At 38.2% G+C, this 19,205-nt stretch overlaps 1 protein-coding gene across 6 annotated transcripts in view; it reads right to left on the minus strand.

Moving 5' to 3' along the window:
* Positions 1 to 19,195, minus strand: part of POC5 (POC5 centriolar protein) — a 33,794-nt gene extending 14,599 nt beyond the window's left edge. For 2 of the 6 annotated variants that reach the window (XM_032474464.1, XM_032474471.1), the window contains exons 1-7: positions 19,063 to 19,195; positions 15,610 to 15,702; positions 8,867 to 9,008; positions 6,874 to 6,960; positions 4,077 to 4,282; positions 2,250 to 2,426; positions 488 to 592 (exon numbers count right to left, since the gene is read on the minus strand). In XM_032474464.1, coding sequence (XP_032330355.1) covers positions 488 to 592; positions 2,250 to 2,426; positions 4,077 to 4,282; positions 6,874 to 6,960; positions 8,867 to 9,008; positions 15,610 to 15,690 — 798 coding nt within the window. In that variant the 5' untranslated portion in view covers positions 15,691 to 15,702; positions 19,063 to 19,195. Of the gene's footprint in view, positions 1 to 487; positions 593 to 2,249; positions 2,427 to 4,076; positions 4,283 to 6,873; positions 6,961 to 8,847; positions 9,009 to 15,609; positions 15,703 to 19,062 lie in introns of those variants that run through there. The other 4 variants (XM_014563794.2, XM_032474470.1, XM_032474483.1 and 1 more) reach the window with 4 other exon arrangements.
* Between the last annotated feature and the right edge of the window lie 10 nt (positions 19,196 to 19,205).

Raw genomic sequence — 19,205 nt, forward strand, 5'->3', positions numbered from 1 at the left:
GCTTTACAGATGGATTTCTTTGACTCTTACTAAGGTAAGTTTTCAAAACAAACATTTACATAATTTTATGATGTATAAATATAGTACTGCCTCTTTATGAAGATGATGTAGTCAGGCATTTTAGAAACAGAAACAATACAAGAAGCATATGATATGCTAAAGATGCTAAATTAATGTAATCACACCTGAGGTCAAATTTGTTAAAGGGGTTCCATCACCAGGACATCTGTAATTCAGGTACAGTCCTTACTAACCTAATATGAAGTAGTAAATGATGTATCAGTAAGTCTACAAAATACAAGAAGTATTTTTACCCAAACTTTACTGAAATCAAGTTCCTCTGAAATAAGAGTAACATTAATTCTTTTTTATTTATTAGAAAACAAATCTTCCTTTGACTTGAACAAGAGTTCTCATATGTGACTTCAAGTGCTTCTGCGTTCAGAAGTCTAGTAAGGGTCAGTGATCCTTCCTTTTGTGCACTTACGTCTTGTCTGGATTTGACAAGGCCGATTCGCCAGTGGCAGAACGTTCTCATCAACTCTGTCCTTTCCTTTTGCTTGCCTAAGGCTTGAGACAAGCTAGAAATCACCTGTAAACAGCAATTAACCCAATCATTGTGATGTTACAATAACAGCAACTGGTAAAGTGATTTTTTCACTTATCAAAAACTGCTAGAGAGAATACCCATGGATTATCACTATATTCATCCAGATAATCTCATTATCATCTTTAAAAAGACCAAAAATCTTCCCCACATGAATACACTACATATCAATGAATGAAGGAGAACAAAAGAGCAAAGAATCTTCATTATGTGTATCCTGGTAATCCTCAATAAAGAGTTTATGTGTATGAAAATTAATATGATCACTGGCATTTAATTCAGGAAAAAACAACCACACATTTGAGAGTGTTGCTACATAAATAAAACGTTTTTATTCACTAGACTTGAGGACAGAGACCAGTTGTAAAATATCTTTCTAGTCCCTAAATACCTTTGGTACCCTGGATTAGCAGTTCCTCAATAACTGTTTAATGATTTTTGAGATTCAGAAAACTCAAAAAAGCAAATAATTAACAGCTACACTTTGATGTAACTTTTCAGCAATATCATTCTTGTTCTTTTAAAAAAAAAAACTATCAAGGCTTTTAAATCCTAAGGTAATATTCTCTCTTATAAAGAACTGGATAACTGAAATACATATCTAAAAATGGTCATATTAAAAAGAGATTTAGTAAATTAGGTATATTTACTGAGAGACATTTATTCTGGTTCTTTAATTTCAAAAGTGTAAAAGGGCATGAATTCTAAGATGTCGGTAATAATCTATTTCTTAAGCTGTTTGGTGGCACATGGCTGTTCACTTTATTTGTTTTCAAAAACTGGACATGCATGTACACTCTTTTTGTGATACTTTGAAATAAAAAAATTACTCAAAAAATATTTAACCTTAGGACAGAGTTTTGAGGGTTATAGAGAAAATGATACATTAGTATCTATTGTTTCAAAAATCAAACTGTGTAAAATGTTCAATTTTATATTGCACCCCACAACACCCAAAAAAAGTATGTTAAAAAAAAAGCTCATAATCTTATCTAGTTCACTGAAACATGAGGGCTGCATCTGCAGACAAGTCGCTGAGGTATCTGCTGTGAGTCCCTCTCCTCTGAAAGCCACCACCCCCTGGGGGAGCCACCACCACCCTGGGGGAGCTACAGACTTGGTGCCCATCTGCTTTGTTCAAGGTGCTGTTGGGAGGCATCAGATTAACACAGACCGAATGTTACTCTCAGGTTCTTAAGAGGCTGCAGAGATCAACAGTGCTCTCATGCTTATCAACACAATGAAGAAAGGACTTCATCAATGAATAAAGACATCATTATAGACAGAATGCCAGATACTTATGTCCCCCTAAAATGGTGGTTTAAAATGTGGGTAATGCTGGTTCCCTGACATTCTCTTAAGGACAGTTAGGAAGAAAAGACTGGGGGAAAAAACTAGTGTTCTCACATTTAGTATGAACTCTTAACATTTCAAACACACTGAAGTTGATGGCAAAGGTAAAATGACATGATGCTGGCATAATATGAAGAATAAATCTTTCTATGCACCTGTTTTTCCACCAGTTTCTGAAGTGATCTTCACTTTGTATCTCATATGATCTCAATAATCAGTTCCCGGCATTTATTACTTAGCAAGACATTTACTGAATCTCAGTTAAAAAGTAATATAAAAAAAAAAAGACCTCATCTTTTCTCCCAATGGAGACCTCATAGGTTTTCTGTAGCTCCTTCAAGCTGTTGATCTGGTTGCACAGTTGTTTTAAATCTGCTGCATGTTTTTCTTTCTCTTTTTTCATTTCCATTCGGTGCCAGTCAACAAAATTAAGCCTCCATTTACTTAGTTCAGATATGATGTTTGTCTGAAAAATAAATATACTGACAATTAAGTAGTTTGATCCTTACACTGCTTCTTAAAATGACACTGAAATCAAGAAATATTTTTTGAAAATCAGAACAAGCCATCAACATAAGAGCTATTTTTAAAAATCCACTAATGAAAACTTTTGCGAGTCTGACAGTCATAGCTCTTCTTGACTCATGTTCACCAGACTAAGCAAACGGTTTTTTTCCTATTTTAAGTTACTTTGCATGAAATCTTAGTGTCATTTAAAATTTTTTTAGGTCTCATTCATTAATAAGCAGGTACTTTGTTCAGTCAAGGACTGAAATGTCCATACGAAGGTGGACCAGAGGGAAAGTGAAATGCAGGACCATGGCCTAGGCTGAGCCACAGGACTGGGACGTTACTGAGATAGGCATGAATAATGAAAACTATCGGAGTTGAGGCTTCCTTCCTCCAAATCCTTTATCACAAGAGCCTCCTTACAACCAAATGCTAAGTCTGCTCCGTTTTCATCCCACTGACCGATCCAAGTAAAAAGAAAAATCATGTTATCAAAAAACTGGACAGCAGTATGGTTAACTGAACACAGAACAATTTTTTAAATGATTGGTGGTACGCTACTCCGATGGACTTACATCACGATTAGAAATCTGAAACTTGTTCCATGGGGAAAGATGGTAGAAATTATACTAAATGATTACTTTTAGAATTTAAGCTTCCAAATAACAGAGAAATATAAATGCCACAAAACTCTAATGACCATAATTTCTCCATTCATGTGAATACTCAGTTTTCTCAAACTTGTTTCAAAGAAATTATCATTTTCTCCATTATATTATATTTTATTTTTTTAAGTGGCAATTTCTTTTTATTTACTTATTTGAGGAGGAGTAATTAAGCTTGCTTGCTTGCTTATTTATTTATTTATTATTATTTTTTAATGGAGGTACTCGGGATTGAACCAAGGACCTTGTGCAGGCTAAGCATGTACTCTACCACTGGACTTACCCTCCCCACATTTTCTTTTAAATAGCAAAAAAACTTCCATGTCTATAATACTTTGTTTTACTTAGAGTCTACTAACATCAACAAAATAAAAATCAATTTTTATCGATTTATCAGTTATATAACTGTGGTTACTATAAGGATGGCTATAAAATGAATATACATTGCTAAAATTGCATCTCGTGATTCATATAAAAGGAGCCATCTCTATTAGTCATAGCTGTGAAGTGGGAAAGGTTCAGTAGGCATCTCTCCCAGTCACACATAGGCTAAGCCTTTCAAAACATCTGACAGTTCAGTGGAACATGCAGAGCTGTCCTAGCAACTACTTAAAACCTTGCTCTTTAAAAGTCCGGTTTCTGAACCATCACTTGGGAGCTTGTTAGAAACGCATCATCTTGGGCTGTGGCCAAGACCTACTGAATAAGAAGTGCAGCTTCACAGAATCCCCAGGTGATTCATATGGACATTAAAGACTGAGCAGCCCAGATCATAGAAGCACAGATTAAGACACTGGACTGATCTCAGGCAACTATAAAATTTAAACAAAACAAAACAAAACACAAAACTCCTTAATTCAAAGAACAGAAGAATAAACAGTGGAATCAAGAGCAAAGCTGTGACAATACATATTAAACAACTGTAACTGAACAACGAATACCTTAAGACCTGAACTCCAAAGATCAAGTACATTTTCCATCTTCTGAAGGTTTTCATCAGAAATAAGAAAATCACTCACAACTATTTCATGGGCATCTATATGACTAGAATTAGACCCTGGTGACGAAGAGTCACCTAAAAGATTCGAACTAAAAAAATCCATGACCGGGTGAGGTGGCTTCCTTGGGGATGACACTGGTGATGACCCTAGAATAAAACAAAAGTTGGAGTGGTCAAGCCAAATTGAAAATAACCCAAATTGGTAAGGAGTTCTGTTAGAAGGCTAGATGTCAGTCATCTGTGGAGGCCGAGGAAAATACAGAGAAATGGCCTTTCAGTGTATTTAATCTGGCTATTTTAAATGTCACTATTGTCACTGACTTAAAACTGACTGTTATGAGATGCTTCCCACACCTCCCTCCCCACCCAAAAATGACCCCTATCACAAATGAGGATGTTTCATATATACCCAGGTGCAATCTGAGCTGAAAGTATTATCATCCATATTTTCATATCAACATTTACTAAGCGCTTTCTATGTTCCTGTAATAAAAACATTATAAGGTTTGGCTCTCATAATACATACTACTCTAAGAAAAAGGTATTATCTCCATTTTACTGATGAGGAAACCGAGGTTTAGAAAGGGTTCAGTAATTGACCAAGATCAGAGTGGTTGTATATAAGTCATTATTACTTTATGCAAAACAGTGGGGTGGGTTTTAACACTATTAAAATTCAACATTATAAGAGACTAGCAATTTAGTTTGTCAGATAGTTGTAAGGCACCCTGTTAGCTTTCAATATATAGGTGAGAAATACATGCGTCTATATGTATGTATGTACATATATACCTAACTCCCATCCCCTGCCCATGTACATGGGGGTGGGGCTGAGAGCCAGAGCCAGAAAGAGAACTGGTATTCATTTTTAAAAAGAACAAAAATAGAAAAGTAGCTTTTATCACACACATATATTGGAATTACAGACTATTCATCATAATTTCTCATGTATCTCACTTATAAGAGTCCTAATAATCAAGATTAAAGGGCTCTCCTCTTTTCCTTACTGAATGAATGAAAGATAAATCTACTACAGAACTTCATACTTAAAACTAAAACTTTCAAGAATCATTTGCAAAAGGAAAAATCATTCCCTAATACATATATTTTGCATAAAAATATATCAACAAATGTACAAACAAACCTATTTACAAAACATAAACAGACTCACAGACATAGAAAACAAACTTATAGTTACCAATGGGGAGAGGGGGTGGGGGAGAGATAAATTCGGGGTGTAGGATTAGCAGATACAAACTACTGTATATAAAATAGATAAACAACAAGGTCTATATAACACAGGGGAGTGTATGCAATAGCTTGTAATAACCTATAATGAAAAAGAATATGTAAACATATAAGTGAATCACTATGCTGTACACCAGAAACTAACATGGTAAATCAACTAGACTTCAATTTAAAAAAAAAGTAGACAGCTAAGAATCTCTCACTTCGTGTTTACTCATGAAGTAGTCAATCAATTATTTATCTTTTTTTGGTATTACTTAAAAAAGATTTAACTTGTTACTTTTTTTTAGTTTTTAAATTCTAAAATACATTCAGAAAGAAAGCAAATTGAAGACTTATTAAAAAAATAATATGTATATGAATAACTGAACCACTATGTTGTACACCACAAACTAACACAACATTGTAAATCAACTATACTTCAATAAAAAAAGAATCATACATTTTAAAGTATACCAAACAAATGGTTCAGGCTAGTCATATGATGAAACACTACCTACATGTTCTGAAGATGGTTACGGAGCCCAGAGAAAAAGGCAGAATGACAAAGTACCTGAATATTCTCTTTTACTCCAACTAGATTAGATCTGTCCTCATGGGAAAAGCATGGCTTTTTTTTTAAATATATACTCACCTTTTAAAAACTAGAATTAACCTAAGAACTCTGGAGGTCCTAAGTCTTTTATTTATAAGTGAGAAAACTAAAGGGTAGAGGCATTTCTTACATGGTGGCTTAAGTGGTCCCTATGTTAAATTAAATAACACTGAATCACATAGTAAGAAAAGTCTATTTTTATTATTTTAATTATTTTATGGCAAAGAAAAAGTTTCAGTCTGGTGTTTGTATGCTTTTAAAACCTCTAACATTTGCTAATCTCTCCCTTCAACAAAGAAAAAGCAAACATCAGGCTGAACACACCACCACTAACAGTATTCAACCAAAATTCAACAATTTTGTTTTAGCTGGATTTATTTTTACTGCTTTCTATTTATAACAAGTGTTTATTAGTTTCATGCTATAAACAATAATGAAAGATGTATATATCCCTTTAAAAATGAACTTAGGCTAAAAGTGAATATAACTAAAGAAAAATACATAAATGATAGAACAGGTGGTATAAAGATAGGAAGAAAATCATGAAGTTGGTATAAGAACGCCTGAGAATTAGGAAATAATGCATTGGTTTACAAAAAAATTTAAATTGGAGAAGCTATCTGAAATCCTATTAAATCTTTTAAAATACCTGCCCTCTAACCTAGTTTTGAGAAAAAATGCCACACATTATAATGCATTAACCCATCTTAATTGTACAATGTTAGCATCTCACAAAATTATTTTAAATAGTGTTACTTAATAAATTAGCAATAATAGCATTTAAAAATCCTGTCAATAAGTAATATGCTGAAACTATTCCTTTACTATATGGATAATATTCACCAAAGCACAAAATGATATATATTAATAAAAACAAGCTAAGGAAAAGTCATACCATCTGTCTTTGAATGACTTGAAATATTTAAATTACATCCTTTTCCAACTTCCATCCTTGTTTCTCTTACTGCAGAGCTATTTTCTGCTGAGAAGAAAGAAGTTTTTCTTTTAGTTAAATCTAACTAGTCTTACATAAAATGCCTAATCACACATACCTAATTTAAGAAGGTGGCAGTACACAAGTAAGATTTTAACAGGGAAAATACAATATGCTGGGATATAGAAACACTAAGGCAAAGAAAAATCAGAAAAAAAAAATCTGAGACCAGAAAAATTCTTACTGTACATTAATAAGATTAATTTCACCCAACAAATATGGATGAAAGAGAATGCAGTCCACTAATGGCATTCAATTCGCCCTACGAGAATACGTGGATGAATGAGATTAGGACTTAGAAAAGATGGCCTTCTCTACAACACTGGATACTTCTAGGGCTTGCCAAACTGAAGTGACACTGGTTCCCCTCAAATGGGGACTTCCTTCCTTCCATCTCAGGAACCTTTAGTCAATACAATGTGAAAAGGAAACTGGGGCAAACCTCACAAGAATGGGTGTGTCAGAGGCTTATACCTACTTTGCCAACTTCAACGCAGCCGATTTACACTAAGCACCGGCAATGCCAAGAGTAAAGGGGATGGGATGATAAATTTACACAGTCCATTCTAACTAAGTCCATGTGTGAATTAAGATATCTAAATTCACTGCAAGTTCCATGCTTAGATCTCAAATCCTTTTTGGAAAAGGCAGAACATAAACAAATAAATACTATCTTCCATGCTAGCAAAAAGCAGGGGGTCTTAGATACCAAACAACAGCCTTGAAAGGCTGGAGAGTGGGGGCAAGGATAAGACTTCTGTGTGTGTCCCAGGAACAACACAACTACAGGCAATGGAAAAGGAAACAAGCCTAAGGGTGGTGGTGTGGAGGGCTGACACACTGATTGCCTATTCACATTGGTAAGAGACTATTCAACACTTTGGGTTTACTCAGTAGAAATTGCACGTTGTAATCAAAACACGGTCAAGATCACTAACGCAGAATGAATAAATCCAAGGGTCCTATCTCTTGAAGATCAATAAAACTTAGGTGGAAAATGTCCAGTTAGTATGTTTCAGTGTTAGAATAAATACACGTGTTTTAAGGTTTTGGTCCTGTCTGTTGATCTGGTGCAGTAGCCTGTGGAGCAACAAAAACTTCACGTCTACAGACGGAGAGGAACAACAGACACTAGGGCTGTGACTTACAGACACCCAAGGGCCTGCTGACTCTGAGTGGGCTGTGTCATGTGCTTTGGGGGAGATCCTTGGAGTGACGCCTATTGTTGACAACTGCCCATTAGCAGGGCTGTTTTAGGTGGGCTGTCCATCCCCTTGAAAGAACACTTATTTTGAGTGAGCTGTTTGGGATCTTGTACTTTATAGAATAGAGAACAGATAAATGAAAGAAGCTTTACCCTCCCTTCTCCACCTTTCACTCACTTATCCATCAGCCCACATCCTGGTTTGTATTAGTTCTCAACTCTGTCGGTGACACAGTCCAAAGGCATGTTCACCTTTGTGGTGACAATCCAAACAGTCCTCCATGCCCATATAAAGACTCCTGGCACACGGTTCATGAACTTAAGGGATTCTGAGGGCTGTCTGTGGACCTATCTTTAATCTGCAGGCTTGGGCACTAGTTTCCAAGATAATGCCTGGCATACAACCATTGCAGCAAGTACAGACATGCCACGTACTCCACTGACAGACAGGTAATTGCTACAGTGCTAGTTTGTTACTTTTCATAAAATAGTCAAACGAATTTCAAATAAAAATCCAGCTGTCATATAAGAGCCAAGAAAAACATTAAAATGTCAAATCTCCCCCAGATGATAATGATACACACCAATGACTGAGAAGAATCACTGGAGAAGCATTTTCACATGTCATAAGTCAATCGCATCAATAAGCTCAGTAAGACCTTCAGAGATACCTTGAAAAATATACACAACCTTGATTCTGAAGAATATCATCCATTATAGGAGGAATTCTAGTCTCTGGCACCACTTCTCCCTTGGAATGAGGCGGCTGTGAAGCACCTGAGTCAATATTTGGAGTCACTACAGCATAACGAAGCAGTTCTTCATACTCTTCCTATGAGAAGACAACAGTAAATGATACATTATAGCCCTGTCACAGTGGAAACTCAGGCAAAAGAGTGGTAAAGACACCAAGATGTTCTCTGCTTCAGTTCCAAAAATGGTACTCCCAAACAGTAGTCAGGGATGTGTACTTTTGATTTATGTTTTCCATTCATCCATCATCATTTATCTACTCTATCATAGTAAAATTTCTTAAAAGCAAACCAAAAAATCCAACAAATATACCCACCCAAATTGCTTCGAGTTACAGTGCCTTAGTACCCAGATTCCCTCGGCATTAGAATGGTGGCACGAAGATTACTCAGAGCAGTTCCCCTGAAGCCAGTCATCAACTACAACACAGAAGAGCCCTCTTTCAACTGGCAGCTGCTTGCAGGTGGAAAAAGACACAGCCGTTTCTCTGCTTTTTTGAAATTTAGTTCGGAGATGCTGCTGCTGAAGTCGCCACAACAGGAAGGTCCAGGGATGAAAAGTAGTTTTGGCTCCGACCTACCCTGCCCTTGCCCAGTTCTACAGCGACCCTGAGTCTCTTTCCTACATAAGCGTGGAAAGAATGTAAAAGAAATATCAGGAGAGGAACAATACTGAAGGTAAACAGAGAACACGAATGCCAACCTCTTCAGTTCTACCTGCTGAAAACATCATACACGTGAGAAAGGAGGATTTTAAAAAGGCAAGTCACAAAGTGTAGATCTTACAGGAATAAAATTTAAAAAACTGAATTTCCTAATATAGATGCTTAGATATTTGTTTAGCCAAATAAAAAAAAAATACTATCAGTGAAGTAAAAGTATACTAGAGCCTAGTCTCTGTTCAAAAAGTGTCGGTCACTGATGCAACAAACATTCCTATTAAAAAGGAGTAATTTCTAAGTCTTATGGCATGGACCCAGAAAATGTCTTTGCATAAAAAATTGGGAGAAGACTGTTAAGAATATGAAATGCCATTACTCTAAAGGACTTTTAATATTAATTTTTCTCTATAAAAAGTTTAGTTCAGATACAGAAAATCCCTCTATCATCATTTCATTAGTTATCACTGTCTTATTTGATTCTCTTCAGGATGAAGATAACTGATGCTCAAAATTACTTCCCTGAGTGTCACAGTAAATATCTGCTGAACTGAATTAACAGAGATTCTGTCTAAATCAAAGAAAGAAACTCATCTTTAATAAGACCATTATGACATGGTATAGGTGTCTTTAGCAACCCTTATTTTTTCCCTATGGTTGTCTATGAGTAAGAATATTTAACCATCTAAACACACCCAAGCTTCTGGCCATGAATATGCCATAGTTAGCTGAAATAAGTGTCTTGGTGCTTCCCAAAAGGATAGATGTAACTGCAGCCCAAGTTCTGAAGTCAGAACTACCTTGCACACTGTGTAAGTAGTCAATATCAATGTATTTCAAACTAGTTTCTAAGAAGGTATTTCTGGGAATCCATAATATTTTAGTCAAATTTCATTTTTAGGCTCTTTCTCTCTTAAAAAAAAACTATTAAAGGAGCATTCACGCTCAAAGGTCCCCTATATACTAAATTTTAACAGGCCAGAAACTATAAATTCTTACATTTGTTGGTTGGAATAAAGCTGCTTCTGCCTTTGAGGTCAAATTCCTATAAATGTGTCACAAGTTAGAAAGGTGGCAGCTCTGCCCAAGTTTATTTTTTGTTTTAAATTTACACTTGTCCACACCTCCTCAAGTAAACTGTGTAAGTGAGCACACAACTATGACCCATGTGGGCCGCAGTCAATTACCAACCAAACTCAAGCACATCTGACGGGATCAGTCCCTCCTTACAACATGAGAGTGATGAGCTGTGCGGTAGCAAATGACTTCCGACCACGTCACACGCTTATCATTAGCACTTAACTCTAAGTGTGAGTCTTCTGAGTGCTGCTTGTGAGATTTTTGCATTAATGATAAAAAGTTTGAAGAAGTGATAGATTTAGTTGGTGATTCACCACTGAAGCAAAAATTTCTCATCAATTCTTTTTTATGCTTCATATCAGTTTAACTGAAGATGAGATGCGCTATTAAAAAGGTAGCTCACGGTGAAAAAGTATGGGACAATGAATATACGTATGTTCATGTATAACTGAAAAATTGTGCTCTACACTGGAAACTGACACAACATTGTAAACGGACTATAACTCAATTAAAAAAAAAGCGCTACCATTTTCAACTACCTAAGTTGAGAATCAGAATTTTCTTCTTTTTTAATGGAGGCACTGGGGATTGAATCCAGGACCTCATGCATGCTAAGCATGCACTCTTCCACTGAGTTATAACTCCACGCCCCAGAACTTTTTTGATATTATGTAATCCTAACAAAATAGAGAAGTAAATTAGATACTTAGGCTTATAAAACTACCCCAGCCTTCTATTATCCCTCAATGTCAAATGCAACTCCTTTGTCAGTGATGTCCTCTTCATGGCAATAAACACATGTCTGAGTTTTAAACTGACACTCCCTGATAGAAAATAAAGTCAGTATTTCACTTAATAGTTATCACCAAGGCAGAAGGCTCTTATTAGAAAAAAAAGTCATTTGGAATATCAGAGATACAACGTTTAATTTCTATGTTAACAAAAATAACTGCAAGTCTTTAAATAGATTTAAATAGCCTAAGTTCACACTTCCTGAACCATATTAGCTTTCAGTTATTACAATAAAAGGAAACTCTCTATAACCTTGAGTGCATGAGTCAGTCCTAATGAACTAATTATCAAATTATATAAAATTTCAAGTGCAATAACTTCCTATCCTAGAGAGGCTAACAGTCCAGAAGCATCCATTCCCCCTTTATTTCTTTAAGTTAATAAAATTGCAGTGTCTGACCTGGGCCAATGGCCACCCGGTGACATTTCTCAGCCTCCCTTGCAAGCAGGTTTGGCCAAGAGACCTGGTCTATGGAATTAAAATAGAAATGATGTGCACGACTTCAGAGCAAGTTTTTAAAAATGAAGCTGCCTGCCCCCTGTTCAGCTCTTCCCAGGGGCCAGAGGTTGTGGGGAGCCAGTACCTGATGATGCAAATGCAGTCAACACCCTAGGGCAGGGCAGAGCAACAGGAGAGAAAAGACTGGGTCCTCAGATGACCACAGGACTATGGACCAGCTCAGATTTTTACAAGAGAGAGAATCAAACTTTAAGCCACTCACGTAAACCATTCTTGCTTGGTTCTTGTTAAAGCAGCCAAAAACAACATCCTATTACACTTGGCAAACAGCCAAAGCAAACTTCCGATTTTGGCAAAGAAGGTATAAAAGTATGGCTGTCACAGACTGAACGTTTGTTTCCCCCAAATCCACACGTTGAAGCCCCAACCCCACCCCTACCCATCCCACCCCAAAGTATGACTGTATTTACAGATGGGGCCTTTAAGAAAGTAATTACATAATTAAGATTCAATGAAGCCATAAGGGTGGGGTGCTGATCTGAAAGGATTAGTGTCCGTTTAAGAAGAGAAAACAAAGGGCTCTGTCTCCCCCTGCACCAGTGTACTGAGGAAAGGCACGAGAAGGTGGCCATCTGCAAGCCAGGAAGAGAGACCTCATCAGAAATTAACCCTGCCAGATCTTCAGCTGGTACTCCTAGAACTCAGAACTGTGAGAAGGTAAGTTTCTGTTATTTAAACCACTCTGTCTGTGGCATTTTGTTATGACAGGAGGAGAAGATTAACACAGTGACTGTATTCTATTTACATTTTGATGTCAATAACTTTTTAGCATCTCCTTCCTCTGGAGGCAATTACAGCTACTTTTAGCCAAATCAGCTCTGCTCAGCTAGTTTATTCGCACAGGAGTAAAGTGTGCCTCTTGGAATGGAAGTGAAGGGGAAACAACTCTAACTTGTGGCCTCCCTAGTTTGACCTATGAAAAGGAGAAAGACCCAAACATTTATTTCCAAGTTTCCACAACAATCAGTATGAGTGATAGGGGATGTAAATAGGTATACATTAACAGTGTTTAATGTACATATATATTTTAACTTATTTTCAGGAAAAAAATTTAAAATTAGTTATTTAAACAATGACTTTAGTTTCATATATGTAGATACAGGTGAGTCATTTTTTAGTTAAGGATCAAAATAAATATTATCGTCTTTCTTAACAGTCAAAGAAAACCTGCCTTAAGGTAAACAAGAATCCTAGAGTAACAATCAAAACTTGTAATTTTGCCTCCCCCTGCCCTCCTCTCCACCCTACACCAATGATGTGACCATAAAATATAGCTGAACCCATGCATACCAGGTGAAGTCAGGGCAACTGGCTGGTATATTGGAGTTGTGCCTAGAGGAAGTTATCAGTGAATGAGCACTATGCATGTTGCCCATCCTTCAGCATTTATTACTGACAGTTTTATGAAGCATTCCCAAAACCAAGACAGTAATTAAAATGCCCTTAAGGGGCATAGTGATTTATGAGGGGCTTTTGTATTAATTATTTGGTTTATATATTTAATATATGTAGAGGTATATACTTATTTTATGTTATTTTATTTTTAACATAGTTTTTGGTATTATATTTGGAAACGTTTCCCGTAATGGAATATGGGCAGGTTTTCAACTGTAGTCAAGAACAAGTAAGGTCTTAAGTTGAGGGTTACTAAAAACAGAATCTCAGCTGGGGCGACATTCTAAGCAGGCAACTAGTAACACAAAATTATTTCTGGCATGTCTAGAAAACTATCATCCATCTCTCTCTTAAAATTCTACTTTAGAGATTTATCCTTTTGATGTAAAGCTTTGTTTCTTGAAAAAATGACAACTTGGGATCTTATAAGGTGTTTACATTTTAGTATTAAAGAGTTCTGGACCCAACAATTACAGTGTGTGGGTTTTTCCCCACCACCACCAAACAATTCTCAGACACCAGTTGGGGGTCCTACAATTCAACCCAATTCTAACACCATCCACCAGAGACAGCATCGGATTCCACAGGTTAAGGAATCAGTCCCACAAGACTGCCCCCCTACCCCCAACTTCAGATGCCATTCCCAAGCCCAGGTGGTGCTTCCGACCAACCAGCTATGGACTGGAGTTTCCAAAGACCCCCCTCCTTGAGTTTGATTGGTTTGCTAGATGGTTACAGAACTCAGAGAAACATTTTACTTACTAGATGACCAGTTTATTATAAAAGGATATAACCCAGGAACAGCCAGAGATAGAGGAGATACATAGGGGAAGGGGCACAGAGTTAACATGCCTTCTCCTAGCAGGCCAGTCACCCAGCATCTCCGTGTGATCACCAACCCGGAAGCTCTCTGAACCCTCTCCCTTTGGGTTTTTACAGAGGCTTCATTACACAGCCATGGCTGATTCAACCTATGACCACTGGTGACTGATTCAAACTCCAGACCCTCTCCCCTTCCCCGAAGTCAGTGGGGTGTGAATGAAAGTTTCATTATCACGTGGTTGGCTCTCCTGGCAACCAGTCCCCACCCTTAGGTGTGGTCCAAAAGTCACCTCATCACCATAACAAAAGACACTTTCATCATTCTCACCAGTTAGGAAATTCCAATAGTTTTATGAGCTCTGTGCCAGAAATGGGATGAAGACCAAATATATGTTTCTTATTGCAAATCACAGTATCACAGGTATAAGTAAGTTAATCCATTCTCTCTTGAAGAAAGTCTGGATATGGCAAAGATGAAGGGTGCGGAAAAGTGCTGTGGCCTAAAAAGACAGCATGAAGTGGAAGAGGTACCATTTAAAGGGAAGGCAAGGATGAAGCGTGTGTCACAGCCCGGGCCACTTTGATCCTAGTAAATATTCACACATACTTTGCCAAAAGCTTCCCAATTCCTCAATCTGTAACTTCCATTAAAGGAACTTATTTGTTTTATAAAATCTTTTCCTAAAGCTTCTGTCATATTACACAGGGCCAATAACAACTCGCTCTACTTAGGCATAAACACGCCATCCAGCATTCCCCCTCTTAAGTGATCTAACCCTAAAACCCAAGACAGACCATGTCAGTATTCTCTCACTTAAAATCTTCTCCAGAAATCTGAACCATATTTTTGATAATAAAAGATTTAGAATTAAAGACATTTAAAACATTTCATATAAAAGCCACACCTTCCTTAGTCAATGCATCTGTCACCGTCCGGGTCCCGGGCAGCAGTGGGTGCTGAATGCTGTGGCAACAGGGACTGGAACCGAGAGTGGAACACTGGGGAGTCCAGGGGCCCAGAACTCTGGATGCCATGATACTCCATTAATTTGCATTAAAGTGAAAGGATCATTCATAAGAGAGAGCTACAATGGGAAAACTGCAAGAAAAAAATGTCTCTTGAGATTTTCAGCTTCTTCTATCATTGAATGGTTTGAAGCCTTCGTACAGAGAATGATGGGAAGAGTTCATGATTATTTTCTGAAAGGTTAATGAAAACAATGCAAGGTATTTCCCAGAATTTGTAAAATCATTCCCAAAGTTTGATATTATTATAATTTGATACACATTATATACACAGTATAATTATAAATGTATAGTATGAATGAATGAAAAACGCATTCCTAGTTTTTCCTTGTGTTATCACTTGGTTGAAATAAATAAGTCATGACAAATTTCGCTGTGTCTTCCTACCTGAAGATCTGAAGAGACAGAGCTGCCTCGGTCGGAGCCACTTTGCAAAACTGGAGGTGAGCATTTCCCATCTGATGACATTCTGTACAGATGCTATAAAACAGTAGAGGCTAACTTTAGTTTGCTTCCCTCAATATTTAAACTAAAACAAAATGTTTTTTAAATATATATGTGTGTGTAATAACATCCTAACCTGGAAACAACGATCATTCAATATGTTAAAATCATTCCATATACTGAACACCCATAGACAGAATCAATGGGCAAGAAAAAACAGTTCAAGACTCAGTTCCCAACATTAATGAGTCTATGATGCAGTCAAGGAGATGAGACAAATACACGAAAGGTTAAAGAAAACAGAAGATCCTTGTAAAAAGTCACAGTGGGGGCTGTTGAGAAAAGAGAGTGTGATCACTGTTCAATAGTATGTGTTAAGCTGGGTGCTGTGTCCTTTCCTATGCGATCCTGAACCAAGAGAGAATGAACAATGTATGCAAATTCTCTGCTTGGGGAACGGACCTTCTGGGAATATTATTTTAAGAAAAGCAAGCCTCCACAAAATAACAAATTCTAATACCATACACAGAAAAATTGTTTAAGGATTTAACCACAAAAATAAATAATAATAAAAGTACTTTTAATAACAAGTACATAACTTATTTAAAAGATAAATAGTGACTACTCAAACTATCTGAATGCCTGTTACATGGAAGACATTGGTGAGAAATGTTAAGATGAAGAAGTCTTTGTCTTCAAGGATTTTGCAATCTTTAGAGAGGGCCAGACATGTACATAAGATGACTGATGAAAAAAGTGCAGTTAGACCCTAAAACAAGGGCATAAAACAGGGAGACAGGAGCAGCCTTTTTCATGGGGTGGAATGGTGAGGGCATGAGGAAGTGGGAATAGATGGCAGGGGTGTTGAGACCTGAAAGACAGATAAAACATTTCAGGCTATGTGAGGCAGCAGAGCAGCATAAGCAAAGACACAGAGGCGTGGACACGTACCCCAGGAACTGCAAGTAGTTTGTGAGGCTGAAGCAAAGGGTACAAAGCAAGGCTGGGCTAAGGATGAAACAGGCAAGGTAAGGGCAGCCAGGTCATGGAAGATCACAGTTGTGTCGTGTTAAAAAGTTTAGTCTTTCTTCTAAGAGAAGTTACTTAAATGTCTTAAACGAGTGGGAACATGATCAGGCTTGTCCTTTAGAAAGATCACTTTGGCAGCTTTCAGGATGGATTGGAGAGGTGGGATACTGAAGAAGAGAGCGATTAAGAGTCAAGAGAGAAATGTTCCCTCTGGCAGTAATCCAGGAGGCAGCAGTGGAAAGTGGATGGAGGTGTGACTATGAGACAGTTGCATTTTGGCAGTGGAAGTTCAGGATCAATAATTGGTTAAGGGGTTAAAGGGTGGAACTATTGATTGCTTACAGATTTCTGGCTTGCCATTAGATGGATGGGACTGCTGCTCTCCAAGGCAAGGAATACAGGAAGATGAGTAGGTTGGGAGGAAGGGTAATTAGGCTCAATATCAGACTTGTTAGGTGTGAGGTGCCTCTGGGGCACTGAAGTGAAGCTGCAGGTATGCAGTATCTGGCCACACCAGTTATGCAATGCACAACTCCAAGAACTGTCATTCACAATGGCTACAACGTGAACAGTGCTTCCTGGAGTTAAGCAATGTGCGTTGCATTGGAGGTTTAGGTTGGAGATTCATTTTGAGGAATCCTCAGCATAATGGGAACTGCTGAAAAAGGGCAGAGGATAAGATCATCTACGAAAAGGAGCAGGAGAAAGAGTTCTTATTCTGAGGTCCTTACACCCAAACTGTAGCCAATATTTTTAGCAAATGTGTATTTTTCTAGGAAGAGGATTGTCAGCTTCCAATGTGTCCAGAGGGTACCATAACCCTAATAAAATTAAGCACCACTACTGTAACAAGAAGAGGGTTAAAATCAGAACTGCTAATATTTAAAGGGGAAGTGAAGAGGAGCCAGCAAAGAGTGAAAAGGAAGTGAGAACAGCAGAACAACAGGAACAGCATCACAAAAGCTTCCAGGCGGGAGTGGTCAGTCAGATGCCAAAGAAAGATGAGAATCTGATAGAGGCCCTTGAATTTGGCAACCAGAAAGCTGCTGGGGCATGTGCCTGAAGAATTTTAGTGTAAAGTGGAATAAATCCCAATCACAGTGGGCTGAAAAATGAGATGAGGAAATTGAAGCAAGTGCAGATCCAGGGAAAAGGGAAATATTAGAATGGAAACACAGGTTGGGGCTCCATTGTGGAAAAGAAATTTCAAGTTTATTCAGTGAATGTTACCGTGCGGAGACATGGTAAGTAAACTAAATCTCAGCATGGCTGACTTTAGTTAAGCCAATTAGGGAGGATAAAATAAGCACATAAGTCTGCAGCTAGGAATGGCTGCTTCATGGACTTCAAGTCCACCACTGTGGTAACATAGTCCTTTCTATTTCCAATCACTTCTTCCTTTAGGATGTGTTTGTGGACCGGTAGTAAGGGGTTGGGGGTGGTGACGGTGGTGTGCTGATTATTTAAAAAATAAATGAGCTGTAAAGTATGGTCAGTCCTCAGAAAGACTTTCTGAATGTAGATACTGCAGACACAAAACAACTATTGTACTTTTGGAAAATATGCTATCAATTTTCCATCTGCCCTGCTTTGATGCCAAGGTATGACAGTTTATCTGAAATTCTACCAATAGCAGTATTTTTTCTGATTGTTTCTAGTTCAAAAACAAAGGAGATAAATGAAGTTTACTTTAATGGGTGGTAGATTGTACATCAGATCACTAAATTTTCAGTATTCCCTAATCCAAGATATCAGAAACCACGAGATAAAAACTTCTGAGTGCTCCTCTAGTGCCAGAGAAATCAAATCACACCTCGCTGATAGGGAAAGCGCGGTGCGGGAATTCAAATTAACCCCCAAGGGGCAGAGGAAGAGTGAATTAACATGCGAGCTAGCAGGAGGGTGACGTCCCTGCGCCCTTGACCAGTCCTAGCTGGAGGCAAGGAGAGGGGGTGCACCAGCCCCTCCCCACGTCAGGAACTACAGGCAGAAGGGGAAGCAGCTGCGTGCCAGCAAAGGACTGTAAGTTCTCTTCAATCACTTTCTCTTACTCACCTCTGTTAAATTCTCACTTAAAAACAATAAGGTGTCAGATACGGTTATTTTACCCACTACGTTTTAAATGACTCGAACCTATGGCAACGACACCGCTATACTCAGACACCCCTCACTCTGCCCTCTTTCCCGACGCCCTGGAGGGGAAAACCTCTCGCCCCTGCCGTCCCGCATCCCAGCAGAAGGGCTCGCGTCTCGGGAAGAGGCCCCTAGCCCGGCCTCTACGATCCCCGGGAGTGGCAATCCAGGCCGAGGCACTTTAACCCCACTCCAGCGCCTCGGCGCAAGCTCGCCCGGGGCGCCGCTACCCACCGCCTCGGTTCTCCGCAAACCCGGATTCCTCCCTCCGCGTCTTCTCGCCGCTTTGCCGCTGAAACAACAGCGAGTCCGGCGGCTTCCTTAGCAGCAACCCGACAGTTTCAAACTGCAGGGAGGAAATAAGGACCGCTCCGAGC

This window comes from Camelus ferus, chromosome 3 (assembly GCF_009834535.1).
Source record: "Camelus ferus isolate YT-003-E chromosome 3, BCGSAC_Cfer_1.0, whole genome shotgun sequence".
Lineage (NCBI taxonomy): Eukaryota > Metazoa > Chordata > Mammalia > Artiodactyla > Camelidae > Camelus > Camelus ferus.